General features: G+C 47.5%; 1 protein-coding gene across 1 annotated transcript in view; it reads left to right on the top strand.

The window, feature by feature from the left end:
- Positions 1 to 24,672, top strand: part of ZC3HAV1 (zinc finger CCCH-type containing, antiviral 1) — a gene marked incomplete at both ends in the record, with an annotated part of 73,686 nt that overhangs the window by 13,795 nt on the left and 35,219 nt on the right. The window contains 4 exons of the mRNA XM_080701242.1: positions 16,503 to 16,638; positions 20,724 to 20,976; positions 22,045 to 22,587; positions 23,963 to 24,064. Of these exons, the coding sequence (XP_080557368.1) occupies positions 16,503 to 16,638; positions 20,724 to 20,976; positions 22,045 to 22,587; positions 23,963 to 24,064 (1,034 nt within the window). The remainder of the gene's footprint in view (positions 1 to 16,502; positions 16,639 to 20,723; positions 20,977 to 22,044; positions 22,588 to 23,962; positions 24,065 to 24,672) is intronic.

Genomic DNA, 24,672 nt, shown 5'->3' with positions numbered 1-24,672 from the left:
TACCAAAAATATGTAGATTGAATAAAATACATGATTGAAGTAAAACTGTATTTCTCAAACTCGCCTGTGGCTGTGGGTCCTGTGGGAGCTTACTGAAATGCTGGCTCCCAGCACAGAGTGGAGAAGGGCTAGGGGCCAGCACAGGAACCTGACATATGACTATTGCCCCAAAAGATGCTTTTGCAGCGGTCCAAACCATACTTTTTCAGAAACAAATGGGACCACAAGGTGTGCTTCCTGGCAGATTGCAAGTGCAGTGTTTAATGTGGCTTCCCAGCTTGAGAAGTAAAGAGAAACTAATTCTTTAGTACGATGTGAACAAAAGATTAAAAAGTACTGCTCTCTCAAACCGTTAAGGTGGCCTAGCTCTGTGTGTGTGTGTGTGTGTGTGTGTGTGTGTGTGTGTGTGTGTGTGTGTTCGTTCTAGGGATTGAACCCGGGCATTCTACCTTCAATCTGCACTCCCAGCCCTATTTTATTTTATTATTTTTTTTTAAATTTTGAAACAGTCTCGCTAGGTTGATGAGAGCCTCACTACTTGCTGAGGCTATCCTCAAACCTGCGATCCTCTTGTACTGGGATTGCAGGTGTGTGCTACCACAACCGTTGATCTGGTACTTTATTTTGCAGAAGTAGGAATTAAACCCAGGGACATTTTACCCCCAAACCACACCCCAGCCCTAATTTTTTTTTTTTTTTTTTGTCCTTTATTTTGAAACAGGGTCTCACTAAGTTGCAAGGGCTTTACTAAGTAGCTAAGGCTAGACACAAATCTGTGATCCTCCTGTCTCAGCCTCTCAAGTACTGGGATTACAAGCATATACCGCCATGCTCAGTTTATCTATTATTTTTATATGAGATAACTAAGATATGAAACCGTTGACATTCTAGACACCTGTCAACAAATATTTATTGAGCACATTTTTTTTTTTTTTGGTACTGGGAGTTAAACCCAGGGCATTCTACTTCCAAGCTACATGCCCAACCTTTTTTATATTTTGTTTTTTTGAAACAGGATCTCACTAGGTTCCTGAGGGGCTTGCTAAGTTGCTGAGGCTGGCTTTGAACCTGCGATCTCCCTGCGAGATAGGAGAATCCCAGATTCATAGCTAGCCTCAGCTACTCAGTGAGGCCCTCTGCAACTCAGTGAGACCCTGTTTCAAAGTAAAGAATAAAAAAAATACGGCTGGGGGTGTAGTTTGGAGGTAGAATGCCCCTGGGTTCAATCCCCAGTACTGCAAAAAAGAAAAAAAAAAAAGGCTATGTCAATTTATATAGATAATCAGAAGTCTTACTTTGTTATTACACAAAGAAGTCTCATGTGTAAATAAAAAGTAACTTCATGGGAAAAAGTTTAGGGAAAGAAAACGGAGTAAGCTTCACCTACAGAGTGTCTGCTGAGCCGGTCACTGGGCAAGGCTCCAGTGTGTCTGGGTTTGGTCTTGAGGGTTTCTGAGCTATGCTCCAGGCCAGCCCACTCACTGTTGAGCAGTTAGCCTGTCAGAACCCACATTATGGGTCAGGGTCCCTTCATTTTCTCCTGTTATATTAAATGCAGAAACAGGGAACATATTCAACTGTGCATTTTCCTACAGACCCATTATAATTAGAGTTTGATGTTGTTCATTAACTTGTAGGCATAACTGTCTAATAGCACAGATAATGCCAGTACATATCAGAAATAATAGCTAGCCTATTCCAGCAATAATCAAAATCCAAATATTAAGACCAGAGAACCAATGAGCAGGGTTTAACCAATGAAACCCTTGTTCAGTACATCGGAAGGTAGATTGAGAGAATTGTGTATGAATGTTTTGCAATTGATTGTCTAATAGATTTTGTAAATACCCAATATTGTCATTGAGGGATGCATTGAAAACTCCACATAAATGTCCCTTTACTGATTGCCAGTTATCATGGGAATCATTCAGTTAGATAGCAGTAACACGGTGTTTGGTAAATTGCCGATCATATTTCCAGTGTCATCTCGTAGCCATGGCAGCCTCTTGTTCTCTTGGCCTTATTACAACCGCTTCTGGAGCTTGTAGCCTACCCACAATTCCTGTCAACTTCCTCTTCCATTTCTAATTCGTTAGTGACAATTGTGAGGATACTTTTACCTGCTTCAGCTGTGTGGATATTATTTATTAAAGAAACACTTGAGTTTCAATAATAACTATTGAGACAAAGAATATAAGAATAGCAAGAAAACTTTTAGCTCTAATTTGTTTTAAAGATTGTGTGTGTGTGTGTGTGTGTGTGTGTGTGTGTGTGTGTGTGTGTGTTGGTACTGGGGTTCCTGGAAGCCCTTCTACCTCCGAGCTACACTCCCAGACCTATTTTATACTTTTTATTTGGAAACAGGATCTCTTAAGCCAGCGTGGCTGGCTTCGAACCTGTCTCTGCCTCCCAAGCTCGGGGATTACAAGCGTGCGCCACCACACCCGGCTGTTTTAAAGATTTTAAACTATAATGTGTAAACTATATTCTTTAGTCCAAGTGGGATTAAGCTGCACAGGTAAACTGGGCATGGTGGCGCACGCTTGCAATCCCAGCATTTGGGAGGCTGAAACCTGGAGGATCGTGGTTCACGGACAGCTCAGCTACTTAGTGAGGTCCTCTGCAACTCAGTGAGACCCTGTTTCAAAATAAAGAATAAAAAATAGGGCAGGGGGTGTAGTCGGAGGTCGAATGCCCCTGGGTTCCATCCCCAGACTCGCAAAAAAAAAAAAAAAAACATTTTTGGGCTATATAAGAATTATTACTCAAAAAACACACCCCTGCCGGGCATGTTGGCACAGGCTTGTAATCCCCGTGCTTGGGAGGTGGAGACAGGAGGATCGCTCAGGTTCGAAGCCAGCTATGCTGGCTTAAGAGACCCTGTTTCCAAATAAAAAAGTATAAAATAGGTCTGGGAGCATAGCCTGTATGTAGAATGGCTTCCAAAAACCCCAGTACCACCACCAAAAAAAAAAAAATCCCTTATTTATCATTCATATTTTATCTCATTTAATATTATTTGTTTTCAGCAGGGCATGGTGGCCACACTTGTAATCCCTGCGCTTGGGAGGCTGAGGCAGGAGCATTGCTCAGGTTCAAAGCCAGCCTCAGCTACTTAGTGAGGCTCTCAGCAACTTAGTGAGACCCTGTTTCCAAATAAAATATAAAATAGGGATGGGGGAGCCGGACATGGTGGTTCACGCTTGTAATCCCAGCATTCGGGAGGCTGAGACCAGAGTATCGCAGCCTCAGCTAAAATGAGACCCTCTGCAACTCAGTAAGACCCGGTTTCAAAATAAAAATTAAAAAATAGGACAGGGTGTGTAGCTCGGAGGTTGAATGCCCCTGGGTTCCATCCCCAGACCCGCAAAAATAAAATAAAATAAAATAAAATAGGGATGGGAGGATATCCCGGAGGTAGACAGCCTCTGGGTTCCACCCCCACTACCACCAAAATAATTAATTAAAATTACTTGTTTTCTTATCTCAAGGAAATGATATTGCAGACAAAGAGGCTGGAACTTTTGCTCCATATATGTGATGACTTTTCAATAGCTATTCCATTTCATAAAATTCATCATTGAAATGCCAAAGCACTTAGAATAAAATGTGGCATTAATTTAAAAAAAAAAAACCAGCCTCAGCCAGGCATGGTGGCACAGGCTTGTAATCTCAGTACTTGGGAGGCTGAGATAAGAGAATTGCAGGTTCATGGATAGCACCAGCTACTTCGTAAAACCCTCTGCAACTTAGTGAAACCTTGCTTCAAAATAAAGAATAAAAAAATCTGGCTGGGGTGTAGCTTGGAGGTAGAACCCCCAGTACTGAAGAAAAAAATAGTCTTGTCTGTTTTACAGGGATGCTCGAATCGTGCTCCGCACTCATTGTCTCTCTGCTTTTGCTCAGAGAATTCATCCTCACGGTATTTTTGCTAATCATATTTGGCAAACTGATGTTACTAATTTTTCTCATGTTAGGATATTGCGATATATTTTTGTTTCAGTAGAAGCTTATTCAGGATTTGTTTATGCTACTCTTATGCTAAGGTAAATAAAAAAATATTCTACTCAGCATTGGCTTTCTGCTGGTGAGTTTGCCTTTACATGATAAAACTAACAGTGGACCAGAGTTCACCGGTATATTGGCACAACACTTTTTCAATGATTGGAGTATAACACATTCCACTGGGATATCTTATAACAACACTGGTCAAGCTAGGGTAAAAAGACATTGTAAAACCCTCTGAATGTATCTTTTTAAAATAAAAAAGGATTATGTTGAATAAGGAGAAGTTTAATGCTTTAAACAATATGATATATTAATGTATATGAAAATAACATTTTTATTTTTTATTTTTATTTTAAATGTTAATTAACCTGATTTGATTATTAAAAAAATAAAATAAAAAAGGAGGAAAGCCAGGCATGGTGGCACACCATTGTAATTTACACTGGAATAGCTGCCTGTTTTAGGCAGAAATCAAGTCCTTTCTTTACCCATGTCTGCCGCCATTTTGACACAACTATTTTGAAATATACCAATTATTCTCTTTTGAAATATATTAATAATCAGAGCTTTCCCAAATCTTCCTAGGCCATTCCCAATACTGGTACAAAAATAACTTTGGTATTAGAAAGTCAGAGCTTGGAGACAGGGCAGGCATCCAGATAGGAAAAGGACCCTGCAGAGTTCTAGGCACCAAGGGTGATTAGCAGGAGAAGAGAGGAAGCCCAGGGGCTTTTACATTTCTAAGATAAGCTAAGATTTCCCAAGGTTGTGGGGGGATGCCATAAGCTTTCAAGAGATCCCAGATGTGGATAATCAATTAATACATTTTGGGGTGTAGCAAAAGCTTGGGGTCTGTACTGGAGACAGGGCAGGCCTATAGGAAGGAGTGACCACATCAAAAGACCTGCCCCCCCCCCCAAAGGGGCAGATCAAGTTGGGTCAGAAGACTTGGTATAAAAATGATCGGTATCCAAAAGGCTTCAGTGACTTACTTTCAAGTCACTTATCTAACCCCCTTTGGGGTATAGGGCTTTACTAGTTTCTGTCTTTCCATCTTAGTAATAATACAATTGCTTAAGTTTACAGCAAAACAGTTCAGGTTATTGTTTTCTACACATAGCTCAGAACAAGATCCCGCGGCTGCATCTCATTGTAACAGTTTTGGAGCCCACTATGGTAACCTACCCACCCTTCCTTCCTTCCTTCCTTCCTTCCTTCCTTCCTTCCTTCCTTCCTTCCTTCCTTCCTTCCTTCATGGTGTTGCAAATTGAACCCAGGAACATTCTGCCTCTGAACTACATCCCAACCCTATTTTATTTTTTATTTTTATATTTTTGTGGCACTGAGGATTGAACCCAGGGGCATTCTACCTCTGAGCTCCACCCCCAGCCTGATTTTTTATTCTTTATTTTGAAACAAGGTCTCACTAAGTTGCTAAGGAGCAGAGGCTGGTGTGAACCTGTGATCCTCCTGTCTCAGCCTCCCAAGTACTGGGATTACAAGTATTTGCCACCACGCCTGGCTATTTTTAAAACAGGGTCATAACTTGGCGACATGACATCAAGAAGTACAAGCCTAACGAGGATCGGAGCTTGGCCTGGTGGCACACACTGTGATCCCAGTACTTAGAAGGTTGATCGCAGGTTCCGGGCCAGCACGGTAACTTAGTGAGACCCTGTTTCAAAAATAAATAAATACTAAAAGAAAGATAATAGCCTGAGAGAATCTTGCTTTTGAACAGGAATTTGTATTTAAATACCCCTTCCCTTCTCCCTGCTCAACCTTCTCTGCTCCCCGCCCCCACCTCATGGGGTTGTGAAAACAGGAAGTAGCTCACCAAAATATACGTCAGGTAGACAAGGGACCAGGAAGTGTGAAAGATAAAATATAGAGAACACTGGAGTAAAATGTCAGCCATCAAAACAACCCCAAATACTTTAAAGCACAAAAGCTCCTATTCATTCTCTCTCTCTCTCTCTCTCTCTCTCTCTCTCTCTCTCCCCCCCCCCTCCCTCCCTCCCTCTCCCTCCTCCTCCTCCTCTTCTTCTTTTCTCTCTCTCTCTCTCTCTCTCTCTCTCTCTCTCTCTCTCTCTTGTTGAACCCGAGGGGCATTCTATCTCTGACACCCCTAGCCCTTTTTATTTTGAAACAGGGTTTTGCTAAGTTGCAGAGGGTCTCACTGCGTTGCTAAGACTGGCCCCAAAGCTGTGATCCTCCTGTCTCCGCCTCTCGGGTACTGGGATAATAGGTGTACCTTTCCTTTTTGGTCTCTTATTGAGCTGCTTCTGTGTTTACTGACTTGTGAAGTGCAAGACTTCAGGAACCTGGCCCAGAATTGACTGTGACAAGCCCAGCCCCGACTACACGTTAAAATCACCTGAGGTCCCTCTCCACTCAAATTAAGCCAGTCTCTGAGGGTGCGGCCCATGGTAGAAAGGGATTTTAGGGAAGCCACAAATAAAAACTCCTGCAACCCAAAGTAACTGGGCAGTCAATTTACTTCTCCACAGAAGGAGGCAAACAGAGCAGTGGGCAGTGCGCTCAGCCTTCTATTCCCCAACACAGAGGCCGCTGCGCAGTCCCCCACTGGCTGGAGCAAGACCGCACAGTCTCATCTGGTTGGCTGGTTTTCCCTGTGCAGATTTTTTTTTTTTTTTTTTTTTTTTGGTGGTACTGGGGTTCCTGGAAGCCCTCCTTCCTCCGGGCTACACTCCCAGACCTATTTTATATTTTTGAAACAGGGTCTCTTACGCCAGCACGGCTGGCTTCGAACCTGCGCGATCCTCCTGTCTCCGCCTCCCAAGCGCGGGGATTACAAGCGTGCGCCACCACGCCCGGCGTTCCCTGTGCAGATTTTATAAAGGGAGACACTTAACACCAGTACCTCCAGGAGTGGGACACAGGCCCTCGAACAAAAGTTACAAAAGGGAAGCGTGCCATTTCCGTGTGGTCTTGCAACTTCTATAGAAAAGATGTTTTCCTTTTACACCAAATCCAGGTATTTTTAAACACTCCCCAGCTGATTATTATGTGTCACAGGGATAAGAACTGAGGTGCAGGCTGAGGACCCCGCTCCTGGCAGGGAGGGCATGTACTGCTTGGGTGAAAACCTTTTTTTTTTTTTTGGTGTGTGTGTGTGTGCCTGAGTTTTGGCTTGAAATTCCTGTTTTTAGGTTTTTGACCTAAAATTCCTGCAAGAGAGGGAGGGATTTCTGCCTCTTTTCAAGGCCATCCTAGGTCCTGTTTGTATTTATTTATTTATTTATTTAATTTATTTTTGGTGCTAGGAATTGAACCTAGGGGCATTCTACCTCTAGGCTCTACTCCCACAGCTATTTATTTTTTATTTGGAAACTAGATTTTGCTAAGTTATTGAGGCTGGCTTGGAACTCACGATCCTCCTGTCTCAGCCTCCCAAGTACAGGGATTACAGGCATGTGCCACCACACCCGGCCATAGCTCCTGTTTATAAGTTACCAGTCTCTCTCCTAACTCATGCAGTTTACTTACAGTTTATCTGCTCTAAGTGCAGACTGCACTGTGCAAATATTTGCTCTGTCCTGGGCGGTTCATGATGGTTTGTAGGCGAGCTCTGTTCTGTCCGGGGAGGTGGGGTGTTCCCGAAGCTCTAACCAACCTTCTGCAGAACCCATTGTCTCATGAAGCCCAGGATGCTTCTAGTGTCCTATGCTTCTAGTGTCTCGATGACCCCCAGTGTCATCCAGAAGCTGGTTAGAAATGCTCCTTCTTAGCCCCCCACCCCATCTGGCCCAGCCTCCTGATTCTGAACGCTGGGGCCTGGGCTCAGCCATCTGTGTTCTAAACCTGCAGGTGATTTTTTTTTTTTTTTTGGTCTTTTTATGTTTTGAAACAAGGTCTAACTGAGTTGAGAAGGGCTTTGCTAAGTAGCTGAGGCTGTCCGAGAACTGTGATCCTCCAGTCTTTGCCTCCCGAATGCTGGGATTATAAACCAGCAACCCCCCCCTGGGGTGCTCTGCCCAGGTGATTCTGCTGAAAGCAAAGTGGTAGAATCCTGGTAGGTCTGGGAGGGGACCCAAGAACTTGAATTTGTTGATGATAGGGACACTCCTTCACATTTTAAGTAGTATCTGGGCAGAGCACCCCAGGAGGCTTTCAGAGCTAGAGGAGAAGAAAGCGGGGAAGGATCTTTGGCCACTTTCACTCCAAACATGTTCTAATCAGACTCTTGTGCCTGAGATATTATCGTCCACATCGTTCAGGACAAGCAGTTTCTATCAGTGTATCTATTATACGTTTTTTTTGTTTTTTGGTCCTGCAGATTGAAGCCAGGGATGTTCTTCCTCTGAGCTACACTCCCACCTCTATTTTATTTTTATTTTGAAATACAATCTTGCTAAGTTACCAGGCACTGGCCTTGATTTTGCGGTCCTCCAGTCTCAGCCTCCCAAGTACTGGGATGACAGGCTCATGCCACCACGCTGGCTCCTGTTACACTATACGACCTGTGCCCCTTTTCTCTGCGCTCAAATGTCCATATAGTCACCGGAATAGTGACTTCAATAATCCAGAATGATTTTTTTTTTTTTTTCCTTTTAGGCTTGGAAAAAGTCGCAGATCTGTTTGGGTTATTTTTCCAAATTAGGTTTTTGCTTTTTTGATATTTTTTTTTTTTTTTTTTTTTTTTTAGATCTGGATTCAATTATCAGCTCTCCCTCTTATCTGAGCCCCCTTGACTCCTCTTCTCCGGGCTACACTCCCAGACCTATTTTATATTTTTATTTGGAAACAGGGTCTCCTAAGCCAGCACGCGTGGCTGGCTTCAAACCTGCGCGATCTTCCTGTCTCCACCTCCCAAGCGCAGGGATTACAAGCGTGCGCCGCCACGCCCGGCAAAGCCTCTGTTTTCTATGGTGGGATTATTGTGACTACCAAATTAAGCCACAGACACAAAGTCCTGTAAGTATGTGATAAGTGTTGGTGTCCGTGCTTGCCTCCAAAGAGAAGGTGAGCACGAATTGTCCTGCCTTTGTGACTCCACCAAAATGCTGACTTTAGAGCAAAGATAAAACATTTAAGAATAACTGGGAGAGGAGTCCAGAAATGTGGGAAACAGAACAGGGCCTGCTGGGCTGGGGCCAGTCTGAGGCTAAATGTCGCAAAATGAAGCTGTGGTCAAGGGGAAGACTGTAGCATGTGAAAGAATAGCCGGGCAAGGTGGCACACGCCTGTAATTCCAGCACTTGGGAGGAGGATCACAGGTGCATGCCAGCCTCAGCAACTTGGTGAAGCCCTCCGCAACTTAGACCCTGTTTCAAAACGAAAAATGAAATAGGGCTGTGAGTGTAGCTCAGAGGTAGAATGCCCTGGGGGTGGGGGTTTCAATCCCTGGTACCACAATAAGGAATAACGAATAAATCAAAATTAAGGAATAAGTAGCCAGGCGTGGTGGTGCACACTTGTAATCCCCATGCTTGGGAGGCTGAGACAGGAGGATTGTACAGGTTTGACGCCTACTCAGTAGTCTCAGCTACTTAGTGAGACTCTTAGCAACTTAGTGAGACCCTATTTCCAAACAAAATATAAAATAGGTCTGGGAGGATAGCCCGGAGGTAGAAAGCCTCTGGGTTCCACCCCCAGTAGCACACACCAAAAAAAAAAAAAAAAAGAGAGAGAGAGAGAGAGAGAGAGAGAGAGAGAGAGAGAGAGAGAGAGAAGAAAAAAGGAATAAGTAATTTGCCCCCAGATTTCAAGAAGCAAGAAGTAAAACGGGGTCATCAGATGGGCAGCACCAAGGACCGCGGCCAGGACAGCATGTGCCAGATGTGACTCTTCCTCCACATACCGACGTCTCGGGTGGGCTTGTAAAAGCCTGGATGGTCGGGTGTGGTGGTGCACACTTGTAATGCCAGCATTTGGGAGGCTGGGACAGGGGGATCGTGGTTCTCAGACAGTCTCAGCTACTTAGTGAGGCCCTTTGCAACTCAGTGAGACCCTGTTTTAAAATAAAAAATAAAAAAATAGGGCTGGGGGTGTAGCTCGGAGGTAGAATTTCCCTGGGTTTCATCTCCAATACCGCAAAAAAATAAAAAAAAACCTGGACACTTGGGGTTCCAGCAGAGGATCCCCTTTACCCACCTGGCTGCCTTTAGCTCTCTGGAGGGAGCGCTGACCTCAGGGACCTTGGAAGCAACATTCCTCTTAGTGAGGACAGGCATGGCTAAAACTGCATCTCCCTATGATCTGTGGGGGATGCTCCATAGCCCGGCCATATGGTCAGGATGCCCTGGCTGTAACCAAAGGACAAGCTAAGAGTCCTAATTCCTTCTTTTTTTTTTTTTTTTTTGGTGGTACTGGGAGTGGAACTCAGAGGTTTTCTACCTTTGGGCTGTACTCCCAGACCTATTTTATATTTTATTTGGAAACAGGGTCTCGCTAAGTTGCTGAGAGCCTCACTAAGTAGCGGAGGCTGGCTTTGAACCCGTGCGATCCTTCTGTCTCAGCCTCCCAAGCCCGAGGATTCCTAATTCCTTCTGTTGACCAGTTGTCAGCCATCCCTCAGCCAGAGGGCAGAGTCCGAGTCTCCCTCCCTGGGGTATTTCAGTGAGATCATTTTCCATGTGTTGATAAGGAAGGACATTAAGGGCCATGGCCTGGGAGCAATGGCGTGAGGTGTCTCCTGACATCCTGAGACACGCAGCTGGTCAAGCTAGAATGGCGGGTGTTGTGCTCTGAGCTGGGGCTGCAGATACCTTCAGAGGCCTTTTTCCCTTCAGGAGTTTCTCCCCATCCTCCTTCCTGTGGGCGGGGGCAGTGAGTGATAAGACTGTCCAGCTGCCCAGGGCTCCAGGGTGGGGAGCAGTTAGCTGAAACCACAGAGCAGAACCCCAAATCAGCAGAAAGCCAAGGTCACCTTATCTGAGATGTGCTCAAAGCCAAGGTCGCCAGGGGGGAAAGCAAGAGGGCCTGGCGGGGAGCTGGCCAGGACAAAGGCTGCCCTTGACCTCTCCTGAAGCAAAGTGTGTGGCAGGGCTGCAGCGCCCAGGAGCTCAGCCGGTGGCCCACAGGGTTGTTGATTCTGTGTGTTTGTTCTTAGGAAATTCTACTGCTAGGTCTGAAGGCAATTCCAGAGGGCTTCAGAAATGTTTCCCACACAGGCATAAGTGGCAAAAAAGTTAAAACACAAAAAGTTTTTTGATACCAACGATTAGACTTAAAGCTGGGAGTAGTGGCACACGCTTGTAATCGCAGTGCTTGGGGGGCTGAGACAGGAGGATCTCAGATTGGAGGCCAGCCTCAGGAACTTAGTGAGGCCTTGTTTCAAAATAAAAAATAAAAAATGCTGGTCTATAGCACAAAGGTAGAATGTCCCTGGAGTAGTTAATGCCCAGTACCCAAAACAAAACACACACACACACACACACACACACACACACACACACACCAATTTCTTTTTGTTGTTGTTGTTGTTGAAGATTTAAAGAAGTTTATAGAAAAATAGAAATACAGAAAATAGAAATACAGCCCCATGCCAAAATGGCATGGAGGGGTGATTTGAAATGAGTACACCAAAGGGATTACATGTGGACTTGGCCTTTTATACCCATGACCTCCATCTTGTTTACATAATTCTGATGTAGTGAACATCCCTGTAAGGTACCTCCCCCAACAGGGTGTGGCAGGGTGTCTCCTTTCATGAAGGTCGACCCCTCCTACCATCTTAGCTAGCTTATCCAATCATGTAGATCTGTCTTTAGATAAAGGCCTAGTTCTCCTCAACTAAGATCTGTCTTTAGGTAGAGACAGCCCTAGTTCTTTCCTATTGACTGGTTAATTGCTTTTAGCTAGGTTAATTTACATTGGAATAGTTGCCTGCTTTTAGGCAGAAACCAAGCCCTTGCACAGATTTGCCCTTCACCCAATTTTTGAAATATATTAATAATCATAGCTTTCTCAAATCTTCCTAGGCCATTCCCAATACTGGTACATTCCCCCCTTTGTCTAGTAACTTCCTGACACCTGTCAGGATACAGAAAATACATTTTGACATTTATAATTGTACAAACATTTAACATGAGCTCAATTCCCATTAATTTTCCCCTATTTCTATTGCATGAATGTACCCCTCAGCAAAGGAATAAGGACGTCGAGTCAGTCATGAGCAGGGGGTCCCAGCCTTAGGGTAACATTCATGCATGTAGTTGGCATGGGGGAATCAGATGGGTCCGTGCCGTGTGCGTCTATGATGATCCAAAGGGCCTCGATAGATGTCTGTCAGGTTCTGTCTGTCAGGAAGCTTTAACTCTTTTGGGGTTTCTTTTCTTTTTTTTTTTTTTTAATAAGAGAAGACAGTATGTGTGGTTTGAGGGGGTAGAGGGATCAGGCACTCAGTAGCACTGTGACCCGGCCCAGTTTCTTCATGGGTCCAGCGTGCTCCGCACTACTCCGCCTGGGGCCCAGAGTCCTGCCACCTGGGCCCCGGCTCTTCCAGGGGTCCAGCGTGCCCCGCCTCACCCCCACCCGGGGCCCAGGGCCTTTCAACTGGGCCCCGGTTTCTCCAGGGGTCTGGCGTGCTCTGCGCGATCCCGCCCAGGGCTCAGAGTCCTGCGACCCGGGCCCCAGCTCTTCCAGGGTCCGGCGTGCCCCGCCTGTCCCCTGCCTGGGACCCAGGGTCTTACGACTGGGCCCAGTTTCTCCAGGGGTCTGGCATGCTCCGCGCGGTCCGGCCCGGGGCCCAGAGTCCTGTGACCCGGGCCCCGGCTGTTCCGGGGTCCGGCGTGCCCCGCCCGACCCCAGCCCGGGACCCAGGGTCTTACGACCAGGCCTGGTTTCTCCAGAGGTCTGGCATGCTCTGCGCTGTCCGGCCTGGGGCCCAGAGTCCTACGACCCGGGCCCCGACTCTTCCGGGATCCGGCGTGCCCCGCCTGACCCCCCCCTCCCGGGACCCAGGGTCTTACGACCAGGCCCGGTTTCTCCAGGGGTCTGGCGTGCTCCGCGCAGTCCGGCCCGGGGCCCAGAGTCCAGCGTCCCGGGCCCTGGCTGTTCCGGGGTCCGGCGTGCCCCGTCTGACCCCTGCCCGGGACCCAGGGTCTTACGACCGGGCCCGGTTTCTCCAGGGGTCTGGTGTGCTCTGCGCGGTCCCGCCTGGGGCCCAGCAGATGAATACTTTTAAAAATAAAGAACAATTGCAAGTCTATAGGTCAGTACCTTTCCTCCACTAGATAAGCAAAGGATATGAACAAATAGTAATGAAAGAAAATACAAGCGTCAAGCCAACATTTGGGGCTATTTCAGTCTTGCTAATAATAAAAGTGCCTTGAACTGGTGCCGGGGCCAGTGGCCGGCATCGGAGCCTGCCGGTGCCAGGGTCAGTGAGGCTGGGATGGAGCCTGCCTTGAGGCAAGGCCAGTGCTGGGGCCTCTGAGGCCTGAATTGGAGCCTGCCAAGGGGTAAGGCCGGTGCCGGGACCAGTGAGGCCGGGATCAGAGCCTGCCGTGAGGCACGGCTGCTACTAAGGCCTCTGAGGCTGGGATTGGAGTCTGCTGAGGGGTTAGGCCAGTGCCGTGGCCAGCGAGGCTGGGATCAGAGCCTGCCATGAGGCAAGGCCAGTGCTGGGGCCTCCAAGGCCAGGATAGGAGACTGCCAAGGGGTTAAGCCGGTGCCAGGGTCAGCGAGGCTGGGATAGAGCCTGCCTTGAGGCAAGGCCGGTGCTGGGGCCTCTGAGGCCTTGGAGCCGAGAGGTTAGGCCGGTGTGGGGGCCAGCGTGGCCAGAATCGGGGCCTCCCATGAGGCAAGGCCATTGCTGGAGCCAGCGAAGTCTGGATCAGTCCTCCGGGTAGCCAGGCCACTACTGGGGCTGTCAAGAGTGGGATCGGAACTTGCAATGCGGCATGCACAGAGAAATATCACAGACAATAAAAACCAGATGCTTCCCCTAATTAGCAATAACTAGAAGCAAAGGGGTAACAGGAGGAGGTCGAGTTATAGAAGGGGCTCTATAGTGAAGCAATTAAGGTGACCAATCAGAGGGTATGGGATGGGGGAGGATGGAACCTCTTTAAAACTCAGGAGGTATGTAAACAAATGTATCAAAGTTAATCACCAATCAAGCATGGGATCGATGGAGGGGGAGGGAATGGGATGGGGATTGGATGAGGGCTGATTGAATGATGTGTGCTTGTATATTTTCTCAAATCTTGTATTCCAATGTGATGTATGATTACAATGCATCAATAAAAATAAGAAAAAAATAAAAGTTCCTTGAAGTCGCAAAAGTGATAAAAACTCTAAGTGAATGTGCTTGTGGGGAAAGACACACTCCCAGACTATTGGTGTGTTTTCTGGAAAGCCAGGGATCCCAGTGAAGCACTAGCCATGAAACACTGTCTAGTCCTTCGAGGTACTATTCCTAGCGGAGTAGATCTCAAGAAAATAGTAAGAAAGATGCAAGGTAGCCAGCCGGGCATGGTGGTGCATGCTTGCAATCCCAGCCTCTGGGAGGCGGAGACAAGAGGATGGTGGTTTGTGGTGTTGGGCCGGGATGAAGCAGCGATGAAGAGAGCCATGCACCAACAGGATATTAAAAGTTTATTAAAAGAATTTAAAAGAAAAGAAAAGAAAAATTACCAGCTAGCTGGGGCTGCAGACTCTCGAGCCAATTGTTAGAGCTGCGCTCCCTTCCACTCAGCCAGGCCCTTTTTAAGAAGGAAAAACCATAAAACCCTTAACTATATGTGACCTTTTTCTTATTGGCTGAGCCCCCTTAACTGAGACGGGTATCAGTTTTGGGTTGGAAGCCCCCTCTTAGGTCCATATCTAGAAACCAGTCTGTCTCCCATAGGTTTCCCCAAGGGAGGGGTTGAACTTGGTACTGAGCAGGTTTTTTTACCTTCTGTTTATCCCAGAGGAAGAAGAGCGTTGATTACATTCAAGGGGTGGTTACCTTTACTTTCTAGTAGAGGGAGGCATAGGTTCCGTGGTTACAATTTTGGGAAGACAGTGCAGAGGTTAAACAGGGTTCAGCAAGTACAGACATTCCCGAGTAACAGCCCTGAGTTGTAACAAAATGGAGTCTATGCAAGACGCAGAACTGGCGGCCCTCCAGTGGCCAGACTCAGCCACTACTTAGTGGGGCCCCTTGCAACTCAGTGAGACCCTGTTTCAAAATAAAGAATGAAAAATAGGGCTGGGGGTGTAGCTCGGAGGTAGAATGCCTCTGGGTTCCATCCCCAGTACCAAAGGGTGGGGGGGTTACGCTTGTCTGATGAGAACATCAGTGCCCTTAGGGGTTCTCAAAGATTTGTTAGCGCACCTCTACGGTTAAAGCGACCACAGCGACCACGTCCAGCGCTCGACCTTGTGTGGGTCACATGTCCTAAAGCTGCTCAGATTATAGAACAATCCCATCAGCACAGAAAGGCGCATTTGTTGGCTTTGACTTAAGTCCATTAGCGTTGCCTGGCATGGTGGTACACACCTGTAATTTCAGGACTGGGGAGGCTGAGACAGGAGGGTCAAAGCTAGTCGCAGCAATTTAGCAAGGCCCTCAGCAACTTAGTGAGACGCTGTTTCAAAATAAAAATAATTAGATAAATAAAATGGGTATGGTGGTGATCGTTCAGAGGTAGACTGTCCCTGGGTTCAATTGTCAGTACCATCACCAAAATTCTGTCTTACAGATTTTATTGTCATCTCTTGTTTCTCAGTGGGTTTCTGTAAATTGGCGTTTGTATCTTTGCCAACTTTTTCCTCTTCTCACCTGAAATGTACACAAATGATAACATAAGCTGGGTGTGGTGGTGCACACTTGTAATCCCAGTATTTAGGAGGCTGAGACAGGAGGATTGCAGGTTCACAGCCAGTGTGGTCCCCGCAACTTAGTGAGGCCCTGTTTCAAAATAAAGAAGATAAAATAGGGCTGGGGTTGTAGCTCGGAGGTAGAATGCCCCAGTACCTCAAAAAAAAAAAAAAAAAAAAAGAAAGAAAGAAAGAAAGAAAGAAAAGATAACAATATATATTAGGGGAGATACTGTCCAAAGAAGTATTGTGATAATTCAAGTCAGATATATGTGTATATGTATATAATTTGAAAAGAAAACATCCATTCCCCTGCCTGACTTAGCTGGTTCATAAATTTATCTTTTTAAATTTGATTTTTTTTTGGGGGGGGTCTGTGTGGTGCTAGGGATTGAACCCAGGGGCCTACTTCTGAGCTATATCCCCACCCCTATTTTATTTTTTACTTGGAAACAGAGTCTCACTAAATCACCAAAGGCCTCATTAAGTTACTGAGGCAGGACTTGAAACTATGATCCTCCCGTCTCAGCCTCCCAGGCACTGGGATTCCAGGCGTACACCACGCCCGGCTTAAATTGGATTCTTTAAAGCAGGACCCACCTGTGTTAGTTCCCAAAGGATGTAGCACTGATCTTCACTGAGCAGAAGCTTCATGGCTGGTTTCTTTTCCTTTGCTTCTGGGAAGCGGAAACGCTGACGAGAGTCCTATTTTCTTCTAGGCATCTCTGCAAATATTCTCACGAGGTTCTCTCAGAAAAGAATTTCCAAATCCTGAAAGCTCACGAGCTCTCTGGGCTTAACAAAGAGGAATTGGCCGTGCTTCTCCTCCAGAGCGACCCTTTCTTTATGCCAGAGGTAAGTTTGGATTCCCCAGGTTCGACGGCAGGGAGAGCGTTAATCAGCGGTGTTTAGTGGACACGGTCCGAGAGGAGTGGAGGACATTTGAAGTTGGCACCAGGGCTCTGCTGGTGGCAGGCAGGGCCACCTCACGGATTCCAGCAGGTTCCCTCCATCCTGGAGGTTTTTATTTGGATGGAGTCTGGAATTCTTCCACTCCCAGGCTGCTAGGGCCCATGTGTGGGTGGGCATACCTGAAGACAGGACGGCGGTAGGTAGGGACCGACTGATGCTCTATGTTAGGACGGCGCCCTGGATGAGGCGGCCTTTGAATTGAGGTTGGGGAGGTTATTGGGAAGGTGGTGAGTAAGCTCTTATAACAGAGAGCCCTCCCCAGTGCGGTGACTCAAATCGAATGCACTTTTATTTCTCCATCTCTCATAGTCTAGATCAGAGGTCGGCCTCTGATCTGCCACGTCTGGCCTGCCATCTATTTTCATCTGTCAGGGCTTATCAGAACACAGTCAAACCTATTTGTTTGCATATTGTCATGGCCATCTAAGCTTAAAATTTTTACTCTCTCATCTGAGAAGTTTGCCAACGCTCGGTCCTGCCTGGAGACGGCCAGGCAGCTGGAGTTCACAGTGTCACCGACTCTGTCAGCTCTGTGGCTGACATATCGGACTTGGTCGCGTGTGCCTGTAATTCCGGTACTTTGGAGGCTGAGCCTGGAGGGCTACAGGTTCAAGGCCAACATCAGAAACTTAATGAGACCCTTAGCAATTAAATGAGACCCTGTTACTTTTTTTTTTTTTTTGGTACTGGGGATGGAACCTAGGGTTATTCTACCTCCAAGATATATCCCAGCCTTATATATATTGTTTTTATTCTTTATTTTTTGAAACAGGGTCTTACTGAGTTGCAAGGGGCCTCGCTAAGTAGTAGCTGAGGCTGTCCGTGAACTGCGATTCTCCTGTTTCAGCCTCCCAAATGCTGGGATTACAAGCGTGTACCACCATATCCAACAAGACCCTGTTTCTTGTTTCTGTTCTTTTTTTTTTTTTTTTTTTTTTTTTGGTGGGTCTGGGGATGGAACCCAGAGGCCTTCTACCTCCGAGTACACCTGCGGCCATATTTTTTATTATTTATTTTGAAACAGGTTCTCACTAAGTTGCAGAGGGCCTCACTAAGTAGCTGAGGTTGTCTGTGAATCAGGATCCTCGGGTCTCAGCCTCCCAAATGCTAGGATTACAAGCATGCACTCCCACACCTAGCTAAGACCTGTTTCTAAAAAAAAAAAAAGCCAGGTGTGGTGGCGCACGTTTGTAATCCCAGTACTTGGGGGGCTGAAACAGGAGGATCATGCAGGTTTGAAGCCAGCCTCAGCTACTTGAGGTAGAAAGCCCCTGGGTTCTATCCCCAGTACCACAATAAATAAATGAATGAATGAATGAATAAATAAATAAATATAGGACTAAGGGCATAGTTCATCTTCTGGGTTCAATCTCCAACAACGCAATAAAAGAAAAAGAAAATTAAAACAATTTGTGTTGAGGGGAATGTATTCCTCCCAGCTCTGTGCATTCTCCTGTGTAGGTTCTTGGGTCCTCTCTCCAGAAGTTCTGATGTCTTGTCTTGGGGTGTCTGTGGTCTCTTTGGCCCCTGTGCCAGCCTGGTCCCCTGAAGCTACATGCCCAAGGACCAGCCTCATTACAGGTCTCATTGACAAACCGCAGGATGTTGTCCTGACTTTTCCTTCCGTGTGAGAGAGCGTCGAGATAGCGGCTGGCTTTGCTACTCGAGGAGGGCGGGCTTGCGGTCCACCCTTCCTGTGGAATTTCCTAGAGGTTCCTGGCAGCACGGGTCTGTAATCGCGGTGCTTGGGATGCTGAGAAACAAGGAGTGCAGGTTTGAGGGGCCAGCCGCAGCAACTGAGCTAGGCTGTGTTTAAGATAAAAGGCCCCCAGGGTGGGGCTCAGAGGTAGAGTGCTCGCGGGATCACTTCTGGGATGGGACAGGGCTGGGAGCACGGTGAGGGCCCCTCAGGAAAAGGCTCTGCTCCTCCTTTTATCAGAGAGTACAAAAAAGGGGTCCGCCAGGCTGGGTGGCACATACCCGACGTCCCAGTTCTTGGGAGGCTGAGACAGAAGGATGGCAGGTTGGAGGCCAGCCTTAGCAAGTGAGGGAAACCCTCTTTCAAAATAAAAAAGAGCAGGGCGTGGTGGCGCACTCTTGTAATACCAGCATTTGGGAGGCTGAGACAGGAAGGATCGCGGTTTGAGGACAGCCTCAGCTACTACTTAGCCAGGTGCTTTGCAACTCAGTGAGACCCTGTTTCAAAATAAAGAATTAAAAAAATAGGCTGGGGGTATAGCTCGGAGGTAGAAGGCCCCTGGGTTCCATCCCCAGTACTGCAAAATAAATAAAAAGGGCTGAGGGTATATCTTGGAGGTAGCATGCCCCTGGGTTTAGTCTTCAGTACCAAAAACCAAACCAAAATAAAAGCCAAAAACCCAGAAAAACAAAACAGGACAAAAACAAAGACAGGGCAGAATCACCCAAGGCTCCACTGGCCCCCGAGATTCGGCGGCCATGTTTAACGGGTGAGTAGGAAGGTTGTGGCCTGGTCAGCGTTAGTTAGCATCTTACTCTTCAGTTTCCATTCAAAAATGCTGGCAGGAAGTCTTCTAAAACAGTGAGCTAAGCTGGGGGAGTCGGCAGCAGGCCTTCCTGGTGCTGTGGCAGGAGGAGTCAGCCAGAGTTCAGCCTGTTTTAAGGGGAGTTGCTCCGGGATGGTTCTCCAAGGAGGAAGGAATTCTCTTTGCAGATTAGCAGAATTGTTTGGGCAGTTGGAGTTTTATGAGCAGGGGTGATGGGTGAGAGAGAGGCCAAGTTAAGTGCTCGAGGGAGTGTAGTGGGGGCCAGGAGGACACAAACACGGGAGTCCTGCCTGACCCTTACCACCCGAAAACCGTGCACGAGGCATCGGCCCCTCCTGGGCACCGCTGCATTTGGTAACAGTTTGGCGTTTGCTCAGTTCTGAATTCCCAAACAGATGATCGTAAGACATTTATGCCCTTTTAATGCAAAGTAAGTTGCTCCAGAACTAGACCTTCCCCTTCGGGTTTTATTTTGTTGTTTTTCTTCTGTGGTGTTGGGGATTAAACCCAGTGGCATTCTACCTCCAAGCTATACCCTGAGCACTATTTATTTGTTTATTTATTTACTTACTTTAATTAATTAATTAATTTATTTATTTATTTTTGGTGTGGTGCTAAGGATTGAACCCAGAGACATTCTACCTCCGAGCTATACCCCCAGCCTTATTTTATTTTATTTTATTTTATGTTTTTTTTGTGTGTGTGTAGTACTGGGGTTCCTGGAAGCCCTTCTACCTCCGGGCTACACTCTCAAACCTATTTTTTTTTTTTGGAAACAGGGTCTCTTAAGCCAGCGCGGCTGGCTTTGAACCTGCGCGATCCTCCTGTCTCCGCCTCCCAAGCGCGGGGATGACAAGCGTGCGCCACCACGCCCGGCACCAGCCCTATTTTATTTTTTACGTGGAAACGGTGTCACCAAGTTGTTGGCAGCCTTACTAAGTTGCTGAGGCTAGCTCTGAACCTGCGATCCTCCTATCTCAGACTCCCAAGAACTGGGATTGCAGGTGTGTGTGAGCACACCCAGCTTATTTATTTATTTATTCATTAGACAGGTTCTCACTAGAGGGCCTTACTAAATTGCTGAGAATGGCTTTGAACCTGCGATCCTCCTGTCTCAGCCTCCCAAGAGGCTGTGATTGCAGGCGCGCACCCCCACGCCCGGCTCTGAGCTCTTCTATAAGGTAGCAATCAGCTTCTGTAACGGAGCTGGCCATCTGACTCGGGTTCTCCTGAGGACCCTGAAGTTCATCATTTATGATTCACCTGCGGACCTCTTTAGTCATCAGGTGCATGCATCTCATTGGAGACTGTAGGATGTGCATCTGTCCCTCCCCCTCCCCTGGCACATCTCTCTTTACTTCCGAAGTTTTTGTGCACTTGAGCTTTCCTTGATGAACTCATGACGGATACAAGAAGGTGCTTTATCGCTCCTCCCTCCCGTAGATATGCAAGAGTTATAAAGGAGAAGGCCGCAAAATGATCTGTGGCCAGCAGCCGCTGTGTGAGAGACTCCACATCTGCGAGCACTTTACCCGAGGGAACTGTAGTTACCCCAACTGCCTGCGGTCCCACAACCTGATGGACAGGAAGGTGCTGGCCATCATGAAGGAGCATGGGCTGAGCCCAGAGGTGGTTCAGAACATCCAGGACATCTGTAACAACAAGCATGCCCGCAAGAACCCTCCTGGGTCGAGAGGTCAGTACCTTTTCCTTTTCAACTGTATGAACTTTCAAGTCAACAGAAACAAAAAAATCTTGACCTGTAAGCGCTCTACCTTACCACGAATCACTCCTCACTTTCCCTTCCCGAACATTGCCCATACGTGCATGTCATTTTAACATGATACTCACACTGTGCACATGATTCTGCAGTCTGATATTCATGCTTAACACTATTTTCTCAGACTTAAAAAAAAAAAGTTGGTCGGGCATGGTGGTTCATGCTTGTAATCCCAATACTTGGGAGGCTGAGGTAGGAGGATTGCAGGTTAGCTGCCAACCTCAGCTACTTAGTGAGGCCCTTTGCAACTCAGTGAGACCCTGTTCCAAAATAAAGCATAAAAACCAGGGCTGGGAGCCTGGCGTGGTGGTGCACATTTGTAATCCCTGCGTTTGGGAGGCTGAGACAGGAGGATCTCACAAGTTTGCATCCAGCCTCAGCTACTTAGTGAGGCTCTCAACAAGTTAGTGAGACCCTGTTTCCAAATAAAGTATAAAATAGGTCTGGGGGTAGAGCCCGGAGGTAGCTTCTGGGTTTCACCCCCAGTACCATACAAACACACAAAATAAACTAAGGCTGGGGGTGTAGCTCAGAGGTAGAAAGCCCCTGGGTTCCATCCCCAGTACCACACAGAAAGAAGGAAGGAAGGAAGGAAGGAAGGAAGGAAGGAAGGAAGGAAGGAAAACAAAATCTAGATGACTTTGAAAACACCTCCCTAATCTGCCCTCACCGTCAGGGTGAGCAGGGATTGCGGGCAGCTTCTCCAGGGTGCGGGGTCTACCTGAGTCCCTGGAGAGGAGCAGGGGACCCGGGGCCTGCCTCTGACCAGGCCCTGGACCACTGTCCTGGCCGCACTCACGGGAGGCCAGGGTGGCCTCTTCAGCATGACAGCCCTTTCTCGAGGTTTTTACGCACCAGGTCAGCACAGGGCATTCTATAGATCTCTGGTAGCAAGGCCAGAAAAGCAAAGAGGAGGAATGAAATAGCAGTAGGAATTCAGCCGTGTGGATTCTGATTTTCCTGATTCTGTTTTTCTCTCTCCAGCTTCGGCTTCGCGCCGCAGAGCTGCGGCCAACAGAGGTCGAAGCAAGAGCAGAAACCGCTTTTTTCAGGATGGCCAGAGGAGCAGCACATCCAGCCCCGACATGGTCATCCATGAGCTTCTCCTGGAGGACAAGTCCGTGGAGTTCCTGTCTCCGAAGAGCCAGAATCTCACGTGGCTATCTTCAGTCTCATCTAAGGCTGCCGGTCTTGGAGGACTGGGTCAAGCTGGAGCAAGCCAGAAGGGTCCAGAGAACGGCTGTGCAGATGTCCCCTTCCCAAGGAGTCTTTCCGATTCCACACCAACCTCCAGCTACAAGGGCTCAATACTCTGGCTGAACGACCGAAACGTCGGAGGAGAGAGTGCGTCTTCTGTGAGTCAGTCCAGCCTGGGCTCTCCCCCTCGCTCTGCCGAAACACCTGAGGCCAGGAGTAACAGAAAGAACATCGTCACGCTGTCCACAGACCCTGCAAAGATCCCGGACAAGAGTGGGATGCCAGACAACCAGCATGTCCCTCTGTTTAATCATAATGCTGGTGGAGTGGGTACGGATGGAACAGGTACACCATCTCCAACTTACAGACCCTCGACCCACAGTCAGAGAGAGATCGAGTTGCCTCAGGACAAGGGAACTGCTCCCCAGAACCTCCAGAGCACCCACAGAGCTACAGACCCCGGAGTGGCATTTCTGAACAGTAAATACAGAGGGGACACGTTTGAGTCTAGTCAGTCTGTCCACAACACACCAGATGACCCCAAGCCAGTCACATACAAAGTTACTGCTTCTGATCCAATAAGAGCCTTTGATTTGGGCTTCCAAACAGCCATCGGGAGAGAAGATGTGTTAAATTCTAGAATTCAGAGTTTGAGAAGCCAAGTCCTGGCCCTTATGGAAACCACTGCGTCGGCGCACGTGAGCACCATGTCTCCGCCACCTCTGCCTTCCACAAGCAAAAGAGCTGCAGTGTCTGGATGCCAGGGTCACAAGTCCACCCCAGCCTCTGCCAGCCCCACCAGTGCGCTCTGGAAGAGCCCAGGCTCGGCTCAGAGTAAGTCACTTCACAGAGAGACTCCCATGCCTTGAATCAGCTGCTACAGCATAGACATTGCTGGCAGTTTCTCTAAGGCCAGAGTTAGAGGGTCGGTGGGGAGGGGCTGGTGCTGGTGAGGAGACCAACCTCTGAAGACAGGGCAGGTCCAAAAGCTAGAAGAACCACCTGGAATAAGTTGCAATACTTATGGAGAATTGGAATAGTCACACTATCAATCAAAAAATAATCATGCAACCAGGCATGGTGGCGCACGCTTGGAATCCCAACATTTAAAAGGCTGAGACAGGAGGATCGCGGTTCGCGGACGGCCTCAGCTACTTAGTGAGGCCCTTTGCAACTCAGTGAGACCCTGTTTCAAAAAAATAGAGAGACAAAAAAAATAGGGATAGGGATGTAGCTCAGAGGTACAGTGCCTCTGGGTTCCATCCCCAGTACTGCAAAAAAAAAAAAAAAAAAATCATGCCTCTCATCTGACCCTCTGGTTTGTGTCATTTTATGGAGTGTCTGTCTGCTGGGGTCTCAGGAGCCAACACATAGGTCCCAGGTATTTTTTTTTTAATGTGTCCCTCATTTCAGATATTTCCTTTTCTTTCCTTTTTTTTTAAATTTTTTTGAGGGGGTACTAAGCTACACCCCCAGCCATTTTTATTTTGAAAAAACTTACTTCAGGCTGAGGCTGAAGTAAGGCTGAGGCTTACTGAGGCTGGCCTCGAATCTGCAATCCTCCTGCCTCTTGCCTTCTAAGTACTGGGGTTACAGGCATGTGCTACCATGCCCGGCTTCAGATATCCTTTGCTATTGTGAGACCAGGCGTCTTCATTCTGGGTTTCAGTGTGAAAAGCAGCCCACATTCTCTTTTCTTTTACAGATCCCAGGTCTGATATCACAAATACCACATCTTCTAGGCCGGATGATCATGACTCAGAGGAAATTTGTCTAGACCATCTGAATAACTGTTGTCTGCTTAAAAGTGAGTAACCCAGGGCCTCTGTAAACCCCTACCTGTGGTCATCAGGACAGTGTTGCTCTGAACATAGGTACACTGGTATGTGCTCACGTCCCTGTGTGGCTTCTTTGGGGGTAAATACCCAGACGTGGAGTTGCTGGATCATCTGGCAATTCCGTATTTAGTTTGCAGAGAAGCCATTTTCCATAGTGGCTGGACCGTTTTTATTCCCACCAGCAGTATGCAAGGCTTTGAATTTCTTCACTTCTCCCCTCTTTCCTTTCTTCTCTCTTTCCTCTCTTTCTCCATCCTCACACTGTAAGGTGTGGGTCACAAGAGCGTTGATGCACTTCTGGGTCTGCGACGTCCCGAGCTGGGCCACTCTGCGGGTTTTCCGTTCTGTTAGCCTTTTGTTGCCGTGATAGATATCTGAGGACGTCGTCTTGGAGGAGGACACATCTATTTAGGCTCCTAATTTCCATCCACGGTTGTCTGGCTGAATGTTTTGGGGTCTGTGCTGAGACTCTACATCATGGCTGAAGGGCGGGTCAGAGCAAAGCCCCTCACCTGGTGCACAAGAGGAGCAGGGGACAAGACACACCCTTCCAGGGCACATCCCCAGAGCCCCTCCC

Source organism: Muscardinus avellanarius, assembly GCF_963383645.1.
Source record: "Muscardinus avellanarius genome assembly, chromosome: 9".
Classification (NCBI taxonomy): Eukaryota; Metazoa; Chordata; class Mammalia; order Rodentia; family Gliridae; genus Muscardinus; species Muscardinus avellanarius.
The sequence above is the reverse complement of the archived record's forward strand: the minus strand, read 5'-3'. Positions and strand labels throughout refer to the sequence as shown.